General features: G+C 40.3%; 1 protein-coding gene across 1 annotated transcript; it reads left to right on the top strand.

Moving 5' to 3' along the window:
• The first annotated feature begins 5,725 nt into the window (after positions 1-5,725).
• On the top strand, positions 5,726-13,804 carry slc13a5b (solute carrier family 13 member 5b). Its single transcript, XM_084350599.1, has 12 exons — positions 5,726-5,877; positions 6,832-6,960; positions 7,041-7,177; positions 7,356-7,576; positions 7,659-7,839; positions 7,938-8,060; positions 8,193-8,405; positions 8,499-8,605; positions 8,684-8,805; positions 9,735-9,896; positions 11,018-11,155; positions 11,550-13,804. Exons 1-12 carry the CDS (start codon positions 5,779-5,781, stop codon positions 11,673-11,675), a joined length of 1,758 nt encoding a protein of 585 aa, XP_084206725.1. The 5' UTR covers positions 5,726-5,778; the 3' UTR covers positions 11,676-13,804.
• Positions 13,805-15,979: the final 2,175 nt, after the last annotated feature.

Raw genomic sequence — 15,979 nt, 5'->3', positions numbered from 1 at the left:
CACCAAAAGTTACTGAGGTCTATTCTGGGCCGGGACCCATCCTCCATCCAAGTTTTGTGGAAATCTGTTCAGTAGTTTTTGTGTAACCCTGCTCACAAACCAACAAACTAAGCATCTAAACAATTGATACGAGTGAAAACATAACCTTCTCTGCAGAGATAATACATCTTTACAGTTTTAGTATCACATGTAGTGAGAGCTGCAGTAGCCCATCCTTTAAAGCACACTGGGCACTTTCTTTGAACTTTTTGTTGTCTTTTGTATAATCTTCTGATGCTTGTCACTTTACATTTCACTGGAAATCCTATGTGAAAAATAAAAAAGCTTGAATCCTTGATTTAAGTAGACACTATGATAAGTGATATAGCTCATATGAGCTCATGCTAATGAATGAAAACTAAAAATGCGGTCCTTCTCTGGAGTCAGTGCTTCGTTTGTCCATTCTGGGCTACTGTAGAAACGTTGTCGTGCACCATGGCAGACTCTGTTGAAGAGGACCTGCTCCCTCTGTGGACATAAAATTATTATTTTTCAACAATTCTTACTTTTAGCTGATTATGCACTAATGAAGACATGATTGGGAACATTATATTCCCTTTTCTGCAGACAGATCCCCCACACACTGCACATTTAAGGTTCCTGGAAGTTACTCCTCTTATTTTAGGAACCAGCCCATCATAAGTACTTCCCAAATTGACAGTTCCTCAAGTTTGCAGTCTCATTTTGCTCAGTATAAATACATATTTGTTTCTGCTAACTGACTGGGGTGTGATGACAGTCACCTCCACAAGGTGGCGTTATGTGTGTAATTTCACAGACAAATCCCTCAGACATATACACGATGCAATTTTGCAGTCATTTGATGTTTTATTTTAGCTCCAACTTTGACTCAGTATTTTGTGATGTCCAAAAAAAGATGTGCATCAGGATCTCTGTTTACCAGTGTTGTATGACGACACAACATGATGTTGTCATGTTGACAGAAATGATGACTGGAAGCCAAATGGGATCACTGTTCGACCAGCATGACAGTGAAATCAGGATTTCTACCACATCAGGTTTAATTTGCATGCCTGAGGTATTTATCCACAAAACTCGCACCCGATCTCTTTTTACAATGACTTAAAGTTGGACCTTTTATGAAACATAATTTGTTTATATGATGCATTTATTACAATACAGTACAATGTCATACATTGGATTATAAAAAAAACCCCATAATTTCCTATTTATACAGACAATGTCAGCACCTGTGAAGGCTGTGGACAAAGCAACTCTACTTTCTTAATTAACTTATATGGACATGATAAACATAACTTGAGAAGAATGCATATTTGTATGCATGAATATTTCAAAAGCACATTTTGGCTGGGAACATTGAGTGCACGATGAGCCAATCTTTTTAGGAAGGGAGTCAAAATTAGCAGACTAAATGGATAAAAAAAAAAAAAGAATTAAGGCAATTATTGTCAGAACTCAACAAACGAACTGTCCTGATTAAAACAGCTTTTGCATGTCTTTGAAATTGGTAAAAATTTGTCTCGAGTCATGAACGTTGAAATCCCACAGTGGTTTGTAGATTCCCAATTACAGGGACGCAAATGAAAAGCTTCTCTCGTTTCAGCATACCGCCAATGCAACATAATTACTGTCAGCACTTTTACAGAACAGACACAGCCAAAGAACATGACATTCCTTGGCTCGGCAGATTGCGTCCTTCTCTTAGCTCCGCTCTTAGCAGTTTTATAGCACTGCCAGGCTGAATGTGTTTTATATCCAAAAGCACAATGTTGGTTTTGGTTTAAAAGCACTCACTGCAATTGGCCTGAACTCACAGGACACAGAGGACATAATGAAGCATATGCATTATAGTAGCTCTGCAATAAATACTGTTGTACTTTGTATTGTACCACATCATTCAAAATAATGTGTCACGTCATAAAGTCAGTAGACAGGCTGAGAAAATAGCCTGAGGTGACCTTTAACGACCTTAACAAACTCAAAAGTGTGCAGAGTTCAAACTAAGACTGTGGATGGAAGAGAGATGACCGGCTGTTCTGTCATACAGTGTAGATAAAAAAATGTTGTCAGGTGCTCTTGGAAGAAATGAAGAAAGAGTACTATAAAAAGATCAGAAGGCAATCCAGGCACAAATATAACAAAAACCTGTCAAACAAGAAAGGAAATATTTAAAAGCTTTTATTATGGTCGCTAAATCATTAAAAAATACTAATAATAAAGTGTTTTCACCACTAAGGTTACAACAGGAGCCCCAGAATTGGATGTTTTCATGGAAAAAGTGAAAGGTGAAACAAAGTCGTATGTTGCCTTTATCCAACGAGATAAGTTAAAGTTGCAGTGTTATCTTTGCCAACAAGGTTACATTTTCTGTCAGTGTGTGTGTCTGGTGAGAAGTTAAGTCCTGGGCTGAGGGAAGGATTAGTTTTTGGTTGGCAGAGTGCTGCCAGGTAGCCAAAGCAATGAAAAAGCCTTGTGAAAGAGGATTTTTAACAGACTTCTGAGCCATCAGTTCACCAGTGCCAAGCACACAACCACAAGGCTTTCCCCACTTCCAGATTCTCCCATATACTTTTTTTCAGTTGTGTACCAAAGATAATTTCATTCTCTGACTGGTAAATACTGTAATTTGAACCAAAGAGCAAAATGTATACTGTGCAATGAAATAAGAGCTTAAATTGAGAAAACTAGGTACCACAAACCAACTTACACGGACCTCGCAGGGTTAAATTTAAAGGAGACCTATAGAGAACAGAATCACGCCCCTTCCAGTGGACCACCATGGGACCTTATTCTGGAAAAAATATGTATATTAGTGAATGGAGAGAGAGAAAGTCAAAGTTTGTCATGAAAATAATGAAGTATAAGACTGTGATAGTAGATAATTATAAAGACTACGCACCCAACAGTTGCATTAGTGATGGCGTCTCGTTGAATGGTCACCAAAGCTGTCAGTACGTCCAGTTTTATTGTGATTTGCACCTTTGTTGATACTTTTTCTGTGCCGAGGCAGCGGCCATGTTGGTGTGGTGACTTATGTTGAGCCAGAGGATGTAAACTAGACAATATTTTATAATAGCTTGGCAGGTAAAAGTTCATTTAGCACACCTGCTCTGTTGTTGTTAGCAGGATTTGGTCAGGCGTGTGTGAGCTGACCACTCAGAGCAGACCCGGGGGGCCTTAAAGAGACAGGAGCTAAAACAGCCGCAGCACTGGACGATATGAGAAAACTGGTGTGTTTTTTGAGCATTAAAGCATGGAAACTTATTTTAGTAGTAACCCAAAATAAAATTATGAAACTGAAAATGAGCATATGTTTTGTTACAGCCAGGGTAGGTGTGGGACTTACTCAATACAGTGAAGAAAAATCCACACTAATGTTGAAATATGAGGACTGCTGGTAAGGAAATGTACATTTGAGGAAGCCAGGTGTCCCCCTTCAGCCAAAATACTGCTGCCAGTTCCCCATTTATTACAGTGTTGTGAATCTATCACAGCACACTGTGACAATCCATTTAGCACTGTAGTGACCTGTTTTTAAGTCTGATTGAAAATGACGAAATCACAGTGATAGTCGGCATTGGAAAGGAGTAGGTAGGTATTTTGTGGTCAGGCGTACAGACAGTCTGTTAAGCAGAAAACACAGAGAGGGAGGAGAGGAAATGAGACACTGAAATAATTGTGAAGTGTAATTTCTCAACTAGTGCACAGAATACAAGCAACTTGATGCAGACACAAAAGTCTTGTAATGACAGCGACTTGGTTGCAACATGTTTTTAAGGTTGGCAGAGACATGCTGCTTAAAGAGGAGACATTGTAAGCTTGTCTCTCAGTACATGCAACATTGTGTTGTGAATTCCTCATGTTACAGAGACAGTACAGATTATATTGTAATGACTTACTCCTTGATAAGAGATAGTGGATACTTAAGCTATACTTAAAATGTGATATTCATGTATTTCTTTGTGTTTATTTAAGAAACTACCATAAGTATGTACAGTTTATGCCTGCCTATAATTATGTTACCGTCCTACAACAATAGCAGCCAACACATTGTCCATTTACTTATACAGCCTGAATCTAGACACATTTGTTCCAATTAACTCTTCGGAAACTCAACGGTCTTGTATCATTGAGGTTGGAGATTTGGTATCTACGTCTCTATTGGCCTGTAGTTGCCATGCTTGACATCTACCAACTGATTGAGATATTTTTTAGGCCTTTAAATCTTTTGTTTAGAAAGACATGTTTAAATTTAAAGGAACTTTCTAATTCCCCATCACATGTGATAACATTTACTGTTAAAAGAGACATAATATGCTCATTTTCAGGTTTATAATTTTATTTTGGTTTACTACTAAAATAGGTTTACATGCTTTAATGCTCAAAATCACATCAGTTTTCTCATACTGTCCAGTGCTGCTGCACTCTGTCTGAAATGCTCTGTTTTAGCTCCTGTCTCTTTAAGGCCCCCCACCTGAATACCCAGTCTGCTCTGATTGGTCAGCTCACACACGCCTGACCCAGCATCGCTAACAACAACAGAGCAGCTGCGCTAAATCAATTCTTGCTTGCCAAACTGACAACCGCTAGGCATAAATTATGCAATTCTGTGACATGGTGATGTAGCGTGATGTCACAACGTCACGGAATTGAAGGTGGGGCTACTGACGACGTGTTTGAGGAGCAGTGTTTTCTGTGGGAGAGAGGAGTTTCTGTTGGTGCAAACTTTGACCTTTTTAACTTTCACGACCATTTACATGCACAAGAAGACAAAACACTGAAGGAAAGACAAAAAAGATGAAAAAACATAACAGGTCTCATTTAAATGAACTAATAAAACCATTTAAAAGTGATAATAATCAGAACATTTCTCTTTTTTTTAAATCTGAAGTGGTTTAGAGTCTGGTCTCATGACCTCACTATTTTTAAAATCCAGGCTACGTCCATAACTTGCCATCATTTTTTTTTTTTAGGATAAATGTAATACTTACTGAAGATTACTTAAGTTCACTGCTCCACTGCTGGTCAACCAAAATAATAAGGTGGAGCAGTGATGATTCAAATGAGTGTGTAGTTATATGAGCTTTGACCTTTCTGTTGCATTATTGCTTCTGGAGAAATCCGGACTAATGAAATCCTTTTTGAATTAAAAATGACTTCATGTTACAGTGAATCACAGACTAACTAGTGACAGTCGGATCTGATGCAAGAAGTATTCACATGATCTTTATTCAAGGGAGTATACAAACACACCTAAGCTCACTACACGCAGTCCTTTAACAGTCACAGCTGATAAAATCCATAAATGGATGAAGTAATGGTTTAAAATGGTATGCACCTGTCAATGTGCATACTTTTCAACTTTTTATCAAATTTTTATCAACTTTTATATCAAATTTGCAGCAGTTCAGTCATTACTAATGACTCAAGGAGAAAATTGGATTTTTTTCTGTGATTATTTGGGATATTTACTGATTATCCTTTTTATGACCTCGATCCTTTTGTGTTGATTCTGAGAAATGATCACTCAGCTCTTTTGTTTTGGTCTGTGCACCCTCTCTCTCTCTCTTCATTGTGATTCGCCTCTCTCTCTCTCTCTCTCTCTCTCTCTCTCTCTCACTCACTCTCTCTCCTTTATCTTTATCTGGGACTCCCCCCTCCTCCCCCTCCTCCTCCTCCTCCCCTCCTCCTCTTCCCTGCGCCTCAAAAAGCGCGATCCATGGTGCGAAAGCCTTCTTTTCTCCGTTTTCCTCCAGGATGGCATTCTTCAAATATCTCCGCTCTGTTAAGAATGAGCTTATCCTCTTCTCAGCTCCATTTCTTCTTCTTCCACTGCCTCTGGTGATCGGGACCAAGGTATGTAACTGATTTGGGATGAAACAACAGATTCAATTAAACTTTGTCACGGTGTTGAAAGTGGAGAAAATCAACATTTGTGCGTAAAATATTAGAAATGCTGCATCTGATTGTTTTGTTTGTTTGTTTGTTTGTGTTGTTGGTAACATGCGCACTCAGAATATCTTTAATTTACTTCTTTAAAGTTTAATTAGAGAAACATTTCATCTCGTGTTCGTGCACTTTTAGCACATGAATGAGCCAAATTCGCCGCGCGCATTCATTCAGCGCGCCATTGACATTTTTTCCACGAGCTTTTTTAAATGAATGAGTCTGATCTGTGCTCTCCTGCACCTGTTGATGCGGCTCACAAGTGCGCAGCGCACTCTGGAGCAAATTGCATGCGATCTGTGCAGTGTTGCCTGAAGCAGAGGCTCTCTGAAGTCCATGTTGTTTTAACTCCTTGTTGTTAACGTGAAGGGTCATGTCCAGCGTGGGAACATTGGGCTGCTACACGCATGTGACATAGGGAGATGCACACAGGCATGTACGCATGTTATGATAGACGCAGACTGCAGCCATGAACAAAGGCTGACAGAGAGAGAGGTCTCAAACTTTTATTGTTTGCCTGCAAAAACCGAAGACAAAGGATTTAAAATGCACTCTTTTGACTGAAACAATGCTTCAAAAGTCTTAATAACACAGGCTGCAGGGCAATAAAAGTGACAAAAGAACATGTCATGTAATAATAATACTTCAAGGGGTGTTTGGAGCGCTCAGAGCTGTGATCTTCTTGGCAAATGATCAGGCAGGTGACCAAAAACAATAGAACAACAAGCGCACTTATCTTCACCCTTTGAACCATAATAACATCCCATTAAGGATTATGTAACACCGCTCCCTGAAGCTGTTTTTACACCTTGCATGGCTCTTGTGTTTGTGAGCCATTATGTTTTACGTGTTTTTTTTACGCAGGAGGCAGAATGCGCCTATGTGATCATCCTGATGGCGGTTTACTGGTGCACAGAGGTCCTACCGCTGGCCGTGACGGCTCTGCTCCCGGCCCTCCTTTTCCCCTTGTTTGGCATCATGCAATCCAAAGACGTAAGTAGAATACCTGGAGAGTTTTGCTCAGTGAGGGGGCATTTCTGCTGACACACGTCTGACTCTGTGTGCCGTCTCAGGTGTGCATGCAGTACCTGAAGGACACCAACCTGTTGTTTGTGGGGGGACTGATGGTCGCAGTCGCCGTGGAGCACTGGAACCTGCACAAGCGCATCGCCTTGAGGGTGCTGCTCCTTGTCGGTGTGCGTCCAGCGCTGTGAGTGGCTCAGATGCACACCTCCACGGCAGACTCTCTCTTTATGATTTACAATTCTGAAGCATGTCTTATCAACTACGACTTCAAAAACACCTGATACAGATAAAGAGAACATAAAGGGGCCACCTCTTCCAAGCCAAGGCCACTTACAGTGTTTTTTTTATTATCTTCCTTGCAGTTTGATGTTGGGTTTCATGGGTGTGACAGCCTTCCTGTCCATGTGGATCAGTAACACCGCAACCACGGCCATGATGGTGCCTATTGTCCAAGCAGTGCTGGAGCAGCTCAACAACAATGAGGGGGAGATACCTCAGATCCTCAGCTCGGACGAGGAGGTCCAGACGTCAGACACTGACAGCAAACAGCCTCCACAGACAGAGAAACAGAGTGATGGACAAGGTGAGACACGGTCACCTTCAAGTAGAGTCTGTTTGGCGAAGAAAACACACAGCTCTTTTCATTCCCTGCTCTTTGTTTGAAGGCTCGACGGTGGTGACTTTCTTAGATGCCACAGTGGAGGCTACAAGGCTTAATGAGGCAGCAGAAAGGCGGAAAATGTGTAAAGGAATGACCCTGTGTGTTTGTTACGCTGCCAGCATTGGAGGAACCGCAACACTGACAGGAACCGGTCCCAATCTGGTGCTCATGGGCCAGATGAACCAGTGAGTGTTTTCTCAAGGCATTAATTAGTCACGTTATTGCTCTCAGTCTTGTTCCAAAAATAGAGTTTTCTTTAAATCCCTTTTGTTATTTTCCTCAGACTCTTCCCTCAAAACGGAGATGTGATTAACTTTGCCTCCTGGTTCGGCTTTGCCTTCCCCAACATGATCCTCATGCTCACGCTGGCCTGGCTTTGGCTGCAGTTCGTCTTCATGGGATTCAAGTGAGTTTGGTGATGGTTAAAGCCTAATTATACTGACAGAGACTTGAATCCACATCAAGAAACTTTTACCGCATCAGGAGTGTTATTGAGTGCCGAGGTGACACAAAGATTTTTCCCATGCGATCCCTACAGCTTCAAGAAGACCTGGGGCTGTGGGGAAGTGAAGACAGAGAAGGACATCGCTGCCTATAATGTGATCCGTGAGCAGCACCGTTTGCTGGGGCCCATGTCGTTCGGGGAGATAAATGTCCTGGCTCTCTTCATTCTGCTGGTGGTGTTGTGGTTCTCAAGGGACCCAGGGTTCGTCCATGGCTGGGCCACAGATATCTTCAACGCCCAAGCAGAGTGTGTAGACAAAACTGTTCTTTTTCTAACGCTACACCAAATTTCTGTGAATGATTTGCTTTCATATCTTAACCAAGTTTGTTCACTCCTCAGGTACGTGACAGACGCCACAGTGGCAATCTTCATTGCCGTCCTCCTCTTTGTTCTGCCCTCTAGACCCCCACGTTTCTGTCTGAGGAGGACTCAAAGTTTTGACACAGGTGAGCCATCAATCTGGGAGAATACAGATCACATGTCATAAAGTTATGATACTGACATTGAATTTAATGGATCTGTAGCACCCCATCAAGCTGCTGGGCCAACTCCACCTCTGCTCACCTGGAAAGTTGCCCAAAAGAAGTTACCTTGGGGCATCGTCCTTCTTCTTGGAGGAGGTTTTGCTTTGGCCAAGGGCAGTGAGGTAAGTGACAGAGACACTCATAATGTTAACGTGGAACTGGGCTGGGAGCTTGCACACAATATGGTACTGTATGATTAATAATGTCTCCGAAGGGGGAAGTGTGGTGTTGGCTTCATGGCTGGTTGTGTTTAAAGGTGCAAAAGATTTTCATGACATCAAACCTTCTTCTTCTATACTATTTATGGTTTTTATTGTTAGTGGCGGAGTCTGCCACTCATACACAAGGGAAACTCATGTAATCCAGTGACTGTTTTTATTTTATCTTATCGGAATCAGACTCGCTAATTACCGTTTGCTTTGCTGTACACTGTAAATTGTAAAAAGTTGATTTTACTTATTTTTAAAAAAATCATTTAACTGATTGCCTCCAAATTACCAAGTAAAGTAGACGAAGTAAAGCAGCAGTAAATGTCTACCTTATGTTGAGGTAATAGGTTTACTTTTTCAAAGTAAGATCACCAGGGCCAAACTGTAACATCTCAGCATCAAAATAAATAAACAAACTCTTTTTGTTTTCATGACTGAATAAACAGAATAAACAAACTGACCTTAAAGGACAACACAATTTCATAGTGTTTCTACTTTGTTTATTTTTGGCGGACCCTGCCACCGTTCAAGCTGCAAACAGTGTTCTGGGGACCTTATTTTCCTCTGAGAACGGCTTGTTTATTCAGTTGTTGAATTTGAATTTTGAGTTTGGATTTCTTCTCCGAAACTACAAAGCGCCTCTTGTTTGATTTATCTTGCGTTTTTATGCTGCAGCTGGAACGTGAGTAACATTTTAAAGGCTACAGCTTATGACACACAAACCTTAATTACAGTACACTCGCAGTAAATGAGCAAATGTCAACTCAGCTGTTTAGATGAATACTGTGTACACTTCCAGAAGAGACTCACCCTGTCTATGTATATTATGTACATCTCCGTAGGAATCAGGACTCTCAAAGTGGATGGGAGATCAAATGACTCCCCTGCAAAACATCCCTCCCTGGGCAATTGCTATCATCTTATGCCTGCTGATTGCTACCTTCACTGAGTGCACCAGTAATGTGGCCACTGCGACACTCTTCCTACCTGTCTTAGCCTCAATGGTAAGTTCTGAGAGAAAGAGAGAGTAAAATGTGTTTGATGAAAAAAACAAACAGAAGCAGAATCTCAGACAGCCCGAGACAGACAATTATGTTTGGCAGCAGTGGTTCAGTGAGGTGAAGTGCTACGTAGTGTAAGTGCTTTTGAACTGATTTCCCCAATTGGAGTCCAGCATTGAAACTACTCCCAGTGGGAGCCGGCCTATTTTCCCTTGTTTGGTTACCCATCTAGTTGGTCATTCAGGCTGAATATGTTTGGTCCCCTTCCCCGGGCCCCTCCTCCCATTAATAACCTGCCAAACACACCAATTCAGTCCAGTGCCTTGTAATGCTGCCCACCCCGCTGCTGCTGAAGAATGGCATTGCTGTGCCCGCTGGTCGAGCACTCGAGGGACTGCCAAAGCTGGGTTGTGAAAGACAGTGCCAAGCAGGGGCATTCAGCTAGACATTAATGGAAAGCGAAGCCAAGTGGGTTTCGCAAGGATGTCCAACCCCCGTGTGAAAATAGAGATGGAAAGAAAAAGGAGAGAAAAAAAGAACATCTGATCAGTTACATGCAGCTGAGAGTGGGTTGATGACACTTTGTGGTAGTCATGGCTTGTGGTATGTCACCATACGTGTCATCCTGTCAAGTGAGTCTTTCTCGTTTGATTTAAACAAAAGGCATCAGACAAGACAAAACACTGTCATCGCAGCGACCCGATTTACAGCTCACAGTTTAAGGAAGACTATAGAGTTTGTCTTTTCACCCCTTTGTTTATTTTGAGAAACAGAAATTACTGTGCACTTGTAAGCTTGCTGCGCTGTGGGATATGTAATTCAGCAGCAAATTCCAGAGTAATGTTTTCTGCAACTTAGAAGTCTGCCATTATCGCTACATATGTAGTGCTTTTCTATTTTAGATATCATGACTCAGCCCCAAGCTTGCAGGAATTACATCTTAATTACACCCACCTAATGAGAGTTTTCTCTCCACACAGAATTGCACACATTTCACTCTGAGTTATGAGTCAGTGATTACGGCGGCGGAAAAATAGCCAGATGGAGGAGGTGGAGCATTTTGTTATAAAGGCTATGTTAATCCATGTCTCAGACTGTTGATGCTTTCCGTGTCATTTTTGCAGTCTCAGTCCATTGGGATCAATCCACTGTACGTCATGGTGCCTTGTACCTTGAGTGCGTCTTTCGCCTTCATGCTGCCTGTTGCTACGCCTCCAAACGCTATAGTCTTCTCTTATGGGTACCTCAAAGTTGCTGACATGGTGAGTATGGCAGTGGTTTGTTGGGTTTATTCAGACAATTATATGTTGAACAGGCAAAGTTGTCACTTTGGGGCAACTCTTACACTGTGAGTGAAACATGTGGGCTCAGAGTCACTCAGTTGTAACCTGAAACAATAAAAAAAAACAAAAAAATGGTAATTTTCTTTCTTGAATCGGATAAGATTGATAATTGCCTTAAGAATTGTTCAGACAGAAAACAAAGCAAAGTTTCGGACATAGCAAGGCTAGCTGTTTGCCCACTTTTCAATTCTTTATGCTAAGCTAAGCCAACTAGCTTCATATCAATGTTTTCAACCAACATTCAGCAAGAAAGCAGGTATTTCCCAATCCAATTGTTGCTTTAACATCACTTCCACTTTTTCCTTTCCCTCAGGCCAGGACAGGAATAGTCATGAACATCATTGGCATCCTTTGTATTACACTGGCCATCAACAGCTGGGGCAAGGCCATGTTTGACCTGGGCACCTTCCCAAGCTGGGCTAATGTCACCGGGGTGTGAGCATGGTTCTGCCACAGAAGATGATCCACGCACACCTTGCCCTCCTTATCCACAGGTGCCAGACAAAGACCTCTGGTCAGAGCAACAGCACAGGACCACACGCTGGACCGCATGCGTCCGATTGCTGCTAAGAACACAAGCCCCTCAAGGCTTGTTTTCATTGACACCTGAGTCTTGCTTGGAAAAGAAAGTGGTGATGAACATGATTGGGAGAGGAGAAGTTGAAAAATGACATTTAAAATCTTTCTGTTTTATTAGCATTGTATAATAATGAAGTTACACTTATTTATATCTTCAAATAGAGAGACTTTATAATACTCCCAAGCAGCCAATTCTAGTAACACCATTCAAGTCCACTCCTTTTTAACAAAGTAAATCACAGGAAGGGTTATTCATGAGTTCTGAGTTATTAGAAATCGTCTACGTAGTTACATGTAGCCATATCTTATTAGCAATGAGATGTAAGGTATAACAAACATATGTGATGCACTTAAGTACATTTTTAAGGTACTTGTACTTTACTTTAGGATTTACATTTAATGCGACCTCTGCTTTTAATTCACTACATTTCAGGAGGTAAATATTGTCCTTTTTGCTCTACTACATTGATTTAACAGCTGTAGTTTCTAGTTGCTTTTCATATTAAGATACTATGACCTATGGTTATAGAGTAAACTATCCAACCGTGTACAAATTAGCCCCATCTCAACCAGATACTTCATTTAAATTCTGTAAAATAGTAATCCAATAACATTACCTGTAACACTGACAAAAGCAATTCAGCTGCCCAAAGCATACCTTTACTATTTATACATTCTTGTGTCAGAATCTGTACTTTCACTTAAGGAAGAGATTTGTAAGATATGGCCAGAAGTTTGGTCTAAAACAATTAAAAAGAGAACTAATATTATTACCTTCTGTCAAAGACTAAAAAGTTAGCATTCTAACCAGCCAGCCCCAGCTCTGTCCTTTCTCATGAAGTCACTTTGCACCAGCAAGATGCTATAGTTTGATAGCCCCAAAACAAATACAACCATACCTTCTGAATTCAAGTTAATCTCATTTATGGAACTAAGACGAGCTTAATTGCCTCATTAACTCATTGTAAAACACACATCATTCAAACTTGACATGAACAAAATAAAACTCACTGACAGTCTTGATTTGTCTTTCAACAAACACAGAGCTGATGTAAATCGCCTCTGTACTGTAGCCCCTGTCTTCAAACTGACCTCTTTACGGTCTTGAAGGCTGTGTTCAGTCCCACTTCAGCCCCGTTCAATCTCAGGCTGCTTAACCTTGTTGAGCTGAGCCCGATCGCCAGTTAGGACTTCCCCTGTAATATGAGATCCTGGCCTAGGCAAACTCTAGGACAACTGGCTCCACAGCTAACTGAACCATGAGCTAATTAGCTAACGCTAGTTAGCTACCTGCAAAGATAGCTAGCAAAGAGCAACAGTTGTCGTCGGTTGCTCCATGTTTTTGGAGCCACCTGCCAATTCTTGCTATATTTTACACATTACAACTTTAAGTAAATTGAATGCAAACCTCGTGATCAACTGTGTTTTACATTGTGTTGTTCTATTTAAAAAAAATCTAAATTCTTCTTCCACCACTGCTATCCAGGGCTGGATTTTTTTTTAAGCACATAACAAAGGCTGTTTGTCAGGTTTGCCATTTTGGTATTAATAGATAAAGGGCTAACATGTGCAGTGCAGCTGACACTTGACTACAAGTAAACAAGTACTTCCACTCCCTTGTATCCAAACATGACCCCTGTATTGATCCATATATCAGGATGTAGAGTGGTCGGTTCCAGCGCCAGTTGACCTTTGAAATGTATTGTCACTACAAAACAACAAACCTATGTGCCTTGACTTATTGTACTGTAAACACATTTTCAATATTTTGATCAATACATTATATGCTGACATTATGAAATGTCTCACTCCAATAATGAATTCTGTCTGAACTGTAATAAAGTGGTATTTAAGAACCAATGTATATATTTTTTCTTTTCAATTGCAAGACTTTTGTACTTGGAAAATGATGAAGTATCTTTTCTGCTGTAATAAACACTATTTTATTGGCCTGTAACTATAAGAATAAAAAAGACATGAGTTTTAATATATTGAGTTTAATGCTTCTTTCTTGTCCCATTGTCTCTACATACTCTGGTTTAATAGAACAGAAGACGGACTGACTAGTTCATTTATTTTTGATTTAGTCATTGAGTCATGCAGACAAAACTTGGTTTACAATTTAAGCTTTTGGTTTATAGCAGGATTATTTATGGTCCAGTAAAGACTTTTAAACAAATAAAAGGCTTTAATAAAGTAGGTAAAAAGACAACTCAGTCTAAGCAGTTAAAAACAGCAATGTCATCCCTTAGTGTCATCCACAACAAAACTATCCCACTTTAATCAGCAGTCGGGTCTTTCTCAACTTCACATGACAATTACCTGTGTTTCAAAGTGCACACGTGTTTCTTGGCTTCTTTCTCAGTGACTTCTTGTCTCGTGCCCAAAGCCAGTATAATCCTGTAAACACAGTGCGGAAAGCCACAGTAATCCTGGACTGAAAGGGCGCACCTTATGTATGTAGCCATGAGCTCCCTGTCATTGTCCTTTTGCCAAAACTGCGTGAGCCAACGGTCAAGGCAGTTATTGTCCGGCGTTGTTGTGCGTCATGAGCATTATGAGCTCAAAGAAGACATTTCACATGTCTGCATTTAAAGCCCTCACAGCTCTTTATTACAACACCATGAGTATATACGATTATGATGAAAATGATGTGTTACAGCGAGACAAAAGAGTATCATCTCTAAATACAGTAAATCAGAAGTGCACACATATCTGGAGTTATGAGATGTTTTCTAAAGCAAGCAGCAAAAAAAGGAGATGGGTGAAAGTTAACATAGTAGGCCTACTACTAGGAAAAATGGTGCATACAGTATATTATTTATATATAAAATGTAAATGTAAAAATTACTTCTTATACATGAAGTAGTTAGTTGGTTAGTTAGTTTGTTAGTTAGTCTTTAATAAGATGACTTTTATTTAAGCTAAATAAGGAGTGAGTATGCTAGAAGAATTGTGTATTCGGTTTCACTCAGGACCAGAGTGACGTGTGAGACTCAGTGTTCAGTGTTGTCATGTGTGCACATGTGTATAGTTACAGACTAATATATCATTCTTTATTTTAAAATTGTAATCATGTTAGTACTGAATATATCTGTAATCTAATTACATTTTTTTCTGTACATTTGACAGATTACAGTTCCCTTTTTGTTGTATCCTGATTACATAATCCTGTTCCATGCACTCCATTTCTCCCCAAGCCTGTTAGTTAGTTATTTAGTTAGTTGACACAAACAGATGAAAAATCATATAAACAATAAACCCATAAGTAGAAATATTAAAGGTAAGAAATACAATTAACAACACAAAATCCCATAATTCAGTCTATAGAAACTTGTGCTCCAATAGCGCCAGCCCAGCATGTTACATAACTACAAGTCTTTTTTCAGTGTCCACAAAGAGTGACCTCGGTTCACTGGAGTCATGTGTATATATCTGCCTGATGTCGTGTGTGAGGCGGCACACTATTTTCTTCATGTTGTGTGCAAGTCACGTTCAGATGTTGTGCGACTCCACCTTCCAATTTGCACTTGTGGTCAACCGCAACTGTGTAAAAGCAATGAGCAGTATATGCATTTGTACATTTCTATGTACAATATCTGCAGCGTACTTAGGTTTATATTTGACAGGGATGGATGATAAATATTGTTAAAGCAAAGTGTGTACTTTAGTTACAGGGTTATTGACACTGTATGACTTATTTAAAGGGTAGACTGATTTAAAGGGTAAGTTCACCCCAAAAAACATTCAAGTTCAGTTATTGCTGATGGAAAGTCTAAAAACAGCCAGAAAAAAAATTCCAAAACAGAAAAACATTTCAGGATTTCAGGATTTAAAAAGGGTTTAAATGATGTATTTCCAAATCAATTTGGGATCTTAGGGCTGACAAACTGGGACAAACTGTATGGAGCTATTTTGGGTCTTTTCTTCTGTTGTTTTTTATGTTTTAAAACAAGTCCCCATCTTCTCCACCCTTCAGTTGTTCAGGGGAATGCTGCAAAACTGTTTTGCTCTGAAGCTCCAGAAACATTTTGTGGACTGCGAAACTTCACCCAACTTTCCATCAGCATGGGGCTGTTTGTGCCCCCTGACTCTGCAAACGTATAAGTCCTGAATCTGCAGTCCTGTCTGTCCGTAGGAATCTGTTCCTGTCCTGATTGGTGT

The sequence above is a fragment of the Pagrus pagrus genome (genome assembly GCF_965226575.1).
Source record: "Pagrus pagrus genome assembly, chromosome: 4".
In the NCBI taxonomy this organism is placed as follows: Eukaryota; Metazoa; Chordata; class Actinopteri; order Spariformes; family Sparidae; genus Pagrus; species Pagrus pagrus.
The sequence above is the reverse complement of the archived record's forward strand: the minus strand, read 5'-3'. Positions and strand labels throughout refer to the sequence as shown.

What these genes read in the sequence shown, in the direction of transcription:
- slc13a5b (XM_084350599.1), top strand. Translation starts at nt 5,779, where the DNA reads ATGGCATTCTTCAAATATCTCCGCTCTGTTAAGAATGAGCTTATCCTC. An exon ending in CTCTGGTGATCGGGACCAAG is followed by an intron (nt 5,878 to 6,831) that starts GTATGTAACTGA and finishes TTTTTTACGCAG; the next exon opens with GAGGCAGAATGCGCCTATGT. An exon ending in CTCATGGGCCAGATGAACCA is followed by an intron (nt 7,840 to 7,937) that starts GTGAGTGTTTTC and finishes TATTTTCCTCAG; the next exon opens with ACTCTTCCCTCAAAACGGAG.